This window comes from Solanum lycopersicum, chromosome 6, assembly GCF_036512215.1.
Source record: "Solanum lycopersicum chromosome 6, SLM_r2.1".
In the NCBI taxonomy this organism is placed as follows: Eukaryota; Viridiplantae; Streptophyta; class Magnoliopsida; order Solanales; family Solanaceae; genus Solanum; species Solanum lycopersicum.
The window spans coordinates 50670024-50680022 of NC_090805.1; the positions used below are offsets into that span (position 1 = coordinate 50670024).

Sequence of the window (9999 nt, forward strand, 5' to 3'; positions counted from 1 at the left end):
CATAAAAAAAAGTTATAATGTATCTGATAGAAACTTAGTGATGCATTTGGAAGTTAAAATAAAGAGAAGAAAAAGGAATTTTCTATAAATAATTTAAATGACAAAAAAAATTAAAATTTATATTCTTAAACCATGTAATGAAATAATCTTCCGATAAAAGAATACGAAAAAAGACGCATATCATGCTATTATTAGTTAAAGTATAAATATTGAATGTGGCTACTTTAAAACTCATTAAAATGATGATTTCATCAAAACTTATTCAGTCATTATTATATTTATAAGAAAACTGAAGGGGCAAGTTTGACTATTGTAAGGAAAAAATAAAATATGTTAAAGATAACACCTGCTCTTATATTATCATATTATAAAAATAAATAAATCATATAATTTGCAATGCAATTATTAAACAATATTATTTGACCAAATTAATTAATAAAATTAACTCCAGTTGGTGCACCGTGCACGTACTCTCATCAACTCTTCAATAGTAAAGGGGATATTTGGTGTCTGACTTGGCTTTAAAAATATAAACTTTTACTTTTATTTTAAAAATTTATCAACTATATAATTCTCGATAAATTTTCAATTCAAATAAAAATATAAAATCAACTAACTGATATGCGTATGTATTTGAAACAAAAGAATATATTTTCTAGATCCTCTAGTTAGTTTAGCTGATGACATTATAACTTTTAAGTAGGTAAATTTTATTTAATTTTATAATAAATTAAAATTTGATGCATGAATTGAAATTAGTTATTTGGATACATCATCATGATTTTATGTTGAATTAAATTTATGATTTGGTTTAATTAGTACAGTGATAATGACTACAAGTAGCTAACTTAGACCCACCATGTTAGTATACAATGAATATAACAAGTTAGGAAATATCCTGTTTATTTCCAATGAAAATTAAAGTAAAAATATTTTAGTGGTAAAATGAAAATTAAGAAAAAAAAATTATAACTTAAAAAAAAAACACTCAACAATTTCTTCTCAACTAAGTTTAACAAAGACAAGTTCATACAGATACTAGATACTCGAATGACGAGAATTTCTATTTTTTTAAAAAGAAAATTTTAATTTAATATTTAATATTTGATTTGAAATTAATTAATTTAAACTCATATTGTGTAAGAATTATTAAATAATATAAATGCTTTTTCATTCTCAAAAGTATTATTAATGTTTATATTCATCCCACCAGAACTCTCGAGACGATTACGAGGTCAGAAGTCTCATCTAAATTCATTTTCCATCAAGAATGAGTTGACTAAAAAAAACACTTCATTTTCTTATCTATTTCACCCCCACTAATAATTGTTTTTTATTCTTATCCACAGAATATATTTTTTTTGTATGGAAATAGCATATATCTTTGTGTGCACCCAAAATTCATCTCAAAATCAAATCACATGATTGTATTTGTATTATTGTATTCACACTTTAACTTTTCGTTCTCATCTTATGTAATAATTGAAACACAAAGTATTTTACTATTAAATAATTAAAACAAAAAAAAACAATATACACGTGATCATTGACTCCCACATTGAGACAAAATAGCATAGTATTCATTCCCACTGGTGGATGAATTTCTATTTCTGAGAAAAAACGCTTTGATCTCTCTTTTTAGGGCTTTAACTCTCATATAAAGTTTTTGTTTCGACAATGTTCTTCTCGAATCGCTCCAGCACTATGGACAGAGAAATTGCAACAAGGTAGAAGATTTCGCTCCGCCGTGTAAGATTCCTCGAATCAAAATCGATCACGACTATCGTCTGCGGTCCATTTTCATTCTCGTGTTCTTTTTTACTCGCTTCTTTAAAAAACATTTATCAAAAATCTCGATCTATCTCATCTTTAATTAAGATATAACCCGTTAAAGACAACTATTTTTAATAACAGACACTAGATTATTTTGTAACATAGGAAGATATACTTTTGTTGATTTTGGGTTCCCAAGTCCAATTTTGAGCTTATTAGGTTTAAGCTATAATCATTCTAGAATGGTTGTTTCTTATTAATTTTGATTTCTTATTTTCGTGAAATTGGACATCAAGATGGATCATCTATAATAGAACCAGCCTAATTTTATCTTTAGAAAAAATGGGCAAAATAGATATCCCTATGAAATTATCTGTTCTTTATAACGGTGGCGCACTCATTTTTGCACACCTCGACTATCCTAGATGTTACCTTTCATCAATATAGGTATCTAGTAACTCTAATCCCCCGCCCACCCCTAAGGCCTATAACAAGTGAAAAGAGATCACCCAATATCTTGTCTCTGGAATTCGAACCTTTGATATCTCAGAGGTTTTCATCCATTTCATTGACCACAAGGTGCCACCCTTTAGTTGGGTGGCACATCATTCATCAAAACTGTTGTCTAATCAATGATGAATCCCAAAAGTCATGTAAATGCAGATGACCCAAAGGGAGCCACATACTATACTGCCAAACAGAGATTAAAATAGATGAGCAGCACCAAAACGATTAGAAGCTAACATGCACTAAAAAGTTTGCAATGGTGGTAACACAGGAACTACAGCATTACAGCCAATGGCGCAACGAAGTTCCGCCAAAGAAACTGTACAGTATGCATATACTATGTTACACTACTTTCATATAGCTGGGCTTCACCTAGATCGGAACTAAGCTGTAATTGTTGTACTCTCCTGCTACCAAAATGGTTCCCACCTAGATGTGCATCCAAAAAAAAAAAAAAAGACATACTAGGACATACCATCTGTTTGTTTGTTTTTTTTTTTTTTTAATATCTGATATCTGCCTAAAGTATCTGTTTTTGTTAGTTTTCACTGTAAAATACCCTTTCAGTCTTCAAACAAGGAGGAAATCCTAAACCTTCCACAATGGTAGAGGAGGGAACTCATCTTCGTTCTTCAGCCTTAGCGAATGCTCTGCATCCCTGAAAACCAAATTAGAACTTCAGATAGTATCTAGTAACAAAGATCATACTACTCTCTACAGTCTAAAAGTAGTAGGAAACTTTTCCTACCTTCCTTGCTTACTACAAGCAGGTTCTGAAAGTTGCACTTTTTGTGGGGCACTTGGAATCAGAATCACATCACGAGAAGTGTGTGAAAGCACATCCTCAGAGAGATTACCCAGAGATCCAAATTCAATTCTACATGATGAATTCGAGAAAGCATTGGCATGAGATTCTTCAAGGAGGCCACCAGATTGGCTAGAAGAGGCTAACTTCTCACGACCTCCAACAGAAGATTTGACAGCTGAAATCTCCTCTGAATGATTCGCATCAGAAAATGCAACACACTCGTAACTATGGGTGCCACTATGCAAATGAAACTGACCATGACTTCCTAATGCCTTACTCTTAGTCCGTCCTTTACGTCTCTCCTGCTGATATTCCTGAAAGGACAAAGAAGGTGATACAAAAACCGCCTCAAGCTTTACAAAAAGAGAGATACTTATCTAAACAAACTGAGATGCCAAAATATGGGGAAATAAACTGCCTAGATTGTAAGAGAAAACTACCGTTTTCGGAAAGTAGATGCCAGTTCCTTGAGCCATTTCTTTCTTGCCAGAACGTAAAGTAGCATCAGATGATAGAGCATTGCCAGAAGGACGAGCAGCTGGTTCCACGACAAGCATACCATTCCCATTTGTTTGCCAAAATGAGTTCTTTCCAAGTGGTATTGATTGTCGGACAGTATCCCAAAAGTTTTTGTTTTGAGATGGAGAAGGTGATGAAGGACTATTAAGTACTGGTGCTGACAAATAACACCCATAGCAACACTGGCCATAAAGCAAACTCCGTATATGGCTGTCATAGTCCCCACTTAAGTCCACTAAGGGATTTATAGCTTCAATATCTCCAGCTGTGCTTGCCAAGTCCCTTTCCCCTATATCGAGAGTTACACTTTCTAAAACACTGGTCCTTGGACTTGAGATTTCTGAACCACCAGACCAGAAGTCCTCACTACAATCAGTACCTGCTTTGTAGATGCTGCTGCTCTCCTGAGGGCACTCTGGGGTTTCCACACCCAAACAAGAACCAGATAGGTCACTTTGGCACAACTCAGGTCCACGGTTCCCATTTTCAACAGATGATTTATTGAAATAGAACGGAGGAGCATAGTAATGCTTCCATGAAAGAGAACTCATGGAATTTCCATTAGAACTACAGTCATATGAGCCATTTGAAACACCTAGATTTAGAGGTACAGAAGCTAAAGGATCATTTGCATATCTGTATTGACAGAATCCTGACACTAGTGCATCATCTGAAAAGGAGCCAGTTTCTGACACCATTTCTGAAGAAGCTCCATTCATCAAACTACTCAACAACTCATTTGATATTGATGTATATGCCTTTTTCAGGCTATCATTCTCAAAATCACCGTCTGATGATTTCAGAAGCATTCTAGCATTGGCATAAAATTCAGCAGGGGATAATGAAGAACATGTGTCTTCATCTCCAAAAATTAGGTTGGAATATTGCAATTCAGCCACAAGATTGAGTCTATGCCTCTCAATAGTGTTTGCAAAGAACTTCTTGGTCTCATCAGCAACTTTGTCATATGGTGACAAAAGAATATCGCCAAGCTTGCGGGCCCCATACTTAAAAGCTCTTTGTATTCGATAGAGATTACCTGAAGGGAATCATAACATAATTTATGCGTGAGACAGAGCAACATGGACCACCTAAATACTCAAAACACCAGAATCATGCTATTTCCTGGAAATAACATGACAAACACATACTAAGTTTCCAAAACTTCTCTTCTACAGGCATACTAACTCTCAAATAACTTATTTACTCCTGGGCAGGCAATCGTTAAACATATTGCTCATTATCTAACTAGTGGTGGTAACAAGGCAAGGCTTAAGTACTTCTGGTAGCTACAAAAAAAAAAGAGAATGCAAAGATGAAAAAGAAGACTTGGATAAGCAGACAAAACAAACTTGGTAATGATCTCAATTGTCGCAAAACAGCAGAATCAGTTCATAAGGATCAGCCATTCTTCATATTTTCTGACTACCCAGAGTACCAGAAAAGGATAAAAAGAAAAACAAAGAAACAAAGGATAACAAACTTGTAAACCACAAAATATAAGTTATTCAAGTTGTACCTTTGCTGACACTACGTCCAAGGTTATTATTTTCCTTCAAGGGGTCAATTATGTTTAGATACTTCTGTTGAAATGGTCGTGTGTCCGACTCAAGACCCCTGGATGGAACTGAGAACATTTCCGCACTGTTCCTTAAAAATTCCTCACTTAGCAACAACTCATTGCTTATATAATCTGGCATCTCAACTGCAGACAGATAAACGGTGACAGTGAGAAAAAAACTGAATTAAGAAAAATAGAATTTTCACTCAACTAACCCACATACCACCCAAAAGCAAAAAGAGAAACATCAATCTCTTTGTAAGCTTATGCACAAGTGTAAGAAAAAATCCTAGAAGGTTGTATAAATCTGAAGGAGATCACAAACTACATCAATGAATTATGAAAGGAAGAGCATTATTTACCAAATAACTCAGGAAGGGATGATTTGCATACTGGACCATTCAAACTGATACAATAGTTGTCCCAATCAAATTTGCTGTAGTAATCCAAAAACCTATAGAGAACCTAAAAGCAAGCAAAAACAGGAATATTAAATACACTTATACTTGCATATCTAGCTCAATGCACAAAATAAAAAAGCACAAACAAGAAATTACCGCTAGAGGACCATTTAGCGATGAATGGAACAGTTGGAATATAAATAAGACCAGTGTTTCCAGAGCATATGTTGAAATTAGACCATGATGTGCACCAAGAACACGACTTTCATAATAGCACCAAGCCTTGATCAAAATAATGCTACGTTTGAATAGATGATTTTTACCAACAAGGCGATCTACCTGCGCTCGTGAAACAGAGAAGACAAGAATAAAATTAGGTGTTCATTTCCTCTCATTTAACATGAAGAAAAAGAATAAAATCAGTTGATCAGAGGGGGGAGATATTCAAAAGGACAATAATCTGAAATAGATGATAAACAACTAAACTCCATCAGACATTTGTTTAAAAAGAAAAATGTAGCTGATTTTAAGCACAAATCGCATAAAAAAGTTGGTCCAAATACTGCAGAATGGAGAGATATATGATGATGTTAACACTCAGCTATATATATTATTAAACAGGTAGAAGTTTACAACCACCTGGTAATTAGTGAGGGAATTGGGCTGGTAAGAAATAACAAGAACCAATCAACCAAAAGATCCCACTCTATCCAACAGCATAAAAGGCTATAACTAAAAGAGGTGTATTCTCTGTTTTAGAAATTCCATTTAACCCTTTTTCAGTTCCAGTTGGTTCCGCTTAACCAAGAAATGCAAAACATCTTTATGTAAGAGTCTTTGAAACAATATTAAAGCACAGAGGCTCTATCACATTAACACAGTCATTGACCCACATCCGAGCACCTATAGGAACAATATTATTTGAATGTTGACAGTTAGCTGGTAACTTACCTGCTCAAGGAAACAGAGTGTGCTAAGTCCTCCTAACTGATTAAAGGAAATATCTATCACAGTATTTCGTACAATACATTTCACGAGCTTAACCTGCCATTAGAAATTCAAAACTTCTCAAACTTTAACACATAATAAATAATCAATTAAGCATAAATCTACTGAATGACTATGGATAGCGGAACTAAATAGATAGTACACCTCTATCAAACAACACTCAATTACAATAACGTTCATCAAGCTACTAAAAGTGCAAGCCCCCCACCCCCCAACCCACGCTCACGCACCAAAAAAAGAAATAGGCATGCTAATAGCTCCACTATGCTTAGACTCAAGTATCAATCTTTCATAGGTGGCAGGATATCGAGATAAAAACTATTGTAGCTGAAAGAACTGTGTAATACTTCATCCAACTCAGTTCGTTTTACAGACTTTGAAGATTTGAGTATACTTCTGTCATTAGAGTTAGGAAAGAACCTCAGCATCAATAAATTGGGGATCCTTGACATCATACTCAGTATTTCCCTTTAGCTCTTCTTCCTGCAGAACAGCGAGAACATCACGGGCTAATGTTTCTTCAACAACAGGACTGCCAAAAACAGTCAAATCAATGTCACCATCAGGAAGGTAGGTCTTCAGTGGCACTGATCCATATGAGAAAACCTGTATGACAAACAAGTATAATCAGCAAAACTCAATTAAGATAATAGATAGCAAGATATACCTTAAAACAGTTGGAAAACATGAAACAGAAGTGACATACTTCAAGCACAATATGTGATGATAAACTTAGGTTTCAAATTCAAGCACACCAGACTATGCAATATTGAAGCTGATGCAAACTAAGGAAGCAGAATGCAATTTGAAGCAGGGGTGATCCAGGATTTAAACACTATGGGTTCGAGTTCGAAATTCTAACACATAACATTTGATTTACTGGATAAGACATCAATAATATGTCCTTATTAAGTGGGATTTTAGCACATATACAAGGTCCAATCCAAAGCTACTTGGTTTGGAATTCTACTATGCAATGTATGTTAGATCCGCCCCAGATTGAGAGAGAGAAAAAAACATTCAACTATTCTGTGGACAAGTAAAGCTAGAGAAGATTTGAACATTTAAAATGTATAGAGTTGTTCAAGTTAGTCGGCTGGAACAAAGGGGTTCATTTTTTACTTAGTTATGCATTACATTAAAACTGTAGTAGAATTAAAAGATGAATCACACATTTCGGTCTTAATCTGATATGTTTAATTAACAACTAAACTAGTTTCCTGATCTTGAGTTGACTCAAAGGTGTATAAAGAAGTCTTAAAGAGACAAGAAACAACTTGACACGCGATGAAAGAGAAACAGCTATGGAAGTATTGCCAGCCTCATCAATAAGGAATCTGCTTACACTTTTACCAGCAGAAATAAATTAGTGAAATATCACTCCTGAAGTATGCGGCAAACATTACAATGATATATCCTGGTTTACTGAAAAATAGATGAATGAGTAAGAAGTAAATCTGCCAGAAGCGAGCTTAACACTACAATCTGCAGTAAAACTTTAAATTTTTTAAAATTGGCCACCGACTGGGTGGCCTAGTCATGCAGTTGAAGAGCTAAAGAGACAACCTTCAGAACCAAGGTCCTAATCTCATCAAAATGAAACTTATATTAATTGAATTCTTCCCATCTTCCTAAACTTTGATGACTCGATACATGTGCTGGTGTGAAGAAGCAAGGACTAGGCGGACTAGTCGAGGTATTTGTAAGTAGGCAAACCGCATTTTGTTATTACAAAAAAAAAGAAAATATCTTCCAATCCTGCTTTAATTACACGTCATTTGAGTCGATGGTCTACCCGAAACAACACTCGACAGACCTCACTTGTGGGATTGCAATAGGTATGTTGTAGTTGTTGTAAAAAGGAAACGCCGCTAATAATGTAGTAAAACAGTCGCAGTAAATAGCAATTTTGTTCTCTTCCAACTACAAAAAAGAAAAACCACTTCCAATCCTGCTTTAGTTACACGTCATTTGAGTCATGGGTCTACCCAAAACAACACTCAACAGACCTCACTTGTGGGATTACAATAGGTATTCTGTTGTAAAAAAAGAAACACCGCTAATAGTGTGGTAAAACGGTCGCAGTAAATAGCGGTTTTGTTCTTTTCCAACTACAAAAAAGAAAAATCTCTTCCAATCCTGCTTTAATTACACGTCATTTGAGTCAAGTGTCTACCTGAAACAACACTCAACAGACCAGACTTGTGGGATTACAATAGGTATGTTGTAGTTGTAAAAAAGAAGTGCCGCTAATAATGTAGTGTAACGGTCGCACTAAATAGCGATTTTGTTCTCTTCCGAACCCCCCCCCCCCCTTTTCTTCCTTACCATCTTAGATTAGTAAAGTATCCGTTGAGATAGTCGCAAACGATTAAGTTTACCCTTATCTGTTCAGCAGATATGAAAAAAACATACAAGAACAGGTAACACACAGTTTTTTTAACCCCCAACAAGTTGACCAATCCCCCAACCCCCAACACCATCCAAGCAAAAAAACATACCAAGAGAACACCTGATGAGTTATCAATTGAAAGCTAAAATAACATTTTGATTGAATTGAAACAACAAACAAACATGCAAATTCAGGAATCAACAGCTAAAATCCCAATTAATCAAATTAAATTCAGGAAAAAATGACCTCGCATCCAAGAGAACATCTGATGAGTCTCTGCACATGATCAACAACATCTTTCCTCTTCTCTTCAGTATCAAGAGTCGGATGAACACAATTCACAACCTCTTGTACAGCTTCTTCAGCAACAGCCCAACAATCCTCTGTAACTGCCGATGGATCAGGACCCAACATTTCCACCCATCGAGGCTCCATTTCTACCCGATTACCGATTCCACAAGAACCCATAACCCCCCTTCCTTATCAACCAAAAGAAAAAAAATTTTAAAAAAATCCTGATTATACCCAAGAAAATTGTAGGGTTTTAGAGGCCATTGACAACATGGAATGTTCTAGACAAAGTAAGCAAATGGGTAAATGGGGAAAAATGAAGAAAAAATATTGCTATATATAGTATTTATGTCATGTATATTTTTTTTTTTTGGGATATCAGTAATCTGATTATCGTCTTTAATGTCAAGAAGAAAAAGGCAACAAAAAATTCCGGAGAAGGAGACAATTCTCAATTGCCCCCACCTCCCCCCATAACCCTACCACCCCCACCCCCTCTCCGTTCTTGTTTTCTTCCTCAAAATCCAAAAAAACTTTCTTCAGCTTTTCTTCACATCCGTTTCTACCTTCAATTACGTGCAATTCTTGTATACATTTATATATGTTTTTGGGTTTCTTTCTTCTCCTCCGAGATTACTCTGTTTTCTGTCGGACGCCGGTGAACTCTACGGCGGAACACGGTGGCGCAATGTTCAAATGTCGTTATTCATAACTTATCCAATTTTTGCTTTACGACTTT

The 9999-nt window shown here is 35.2% G+C and overlaps 1 protein-coding gene across 1 annotated transcript; it reads right to left on the reverse strand.

Annotated features, from left to right (window-relative positions):
* Positions 1-2505: 2505 nt before the first annotated feature.
* On the reverse strand, positions 2506-9999 carry LOC101246260 (uncharacterized). Its single transcript, XM_004242436.5, has 9 exons — positions 9216-9999; positions 6998-7183; positions 6521-6613; positions 5726-5908; positions 5531-5633; positions 5127-5312; positions 3529-4646; positions 3029-3402; positions 2506-2938 (listed from the first exon to the last, which is right to left on the reverse strand). The coding sequence occupies exons 1-9, from the start codon at positions 9435-9437 to the stop codon at positions 2869-2871; spliced, it is 2535 nt and encodes an 844-aa protein (XP_004242484.1). The 5' UTR covers positions 9438-9999; the 3' UTR covers positions 2506-2868.

Coding starts and splice junctions, on each gene's coding strand:
- LOC101246260 (XM_004242436.5), bottom strand. CDS start 9,437: ATGGGTTCTTGTGGAATCGGTAATCGGGTAGAAATGGAGCCTCGATGG. Junction 7,184..9,215: donor GATGTTCTCTTGGATGCGAG/GTCATTTTTTCC, acceptor TTTGTCATACAG/GTTTTCTCATATGGATCAGT. Junction 5,634..5,725: donor CGCTAAATGGTCCTCTAGCG/GTAATTTCTTGT, acceptor GCTTGCTTTTAG/GTTCTCTATAGGTTTTTGGA.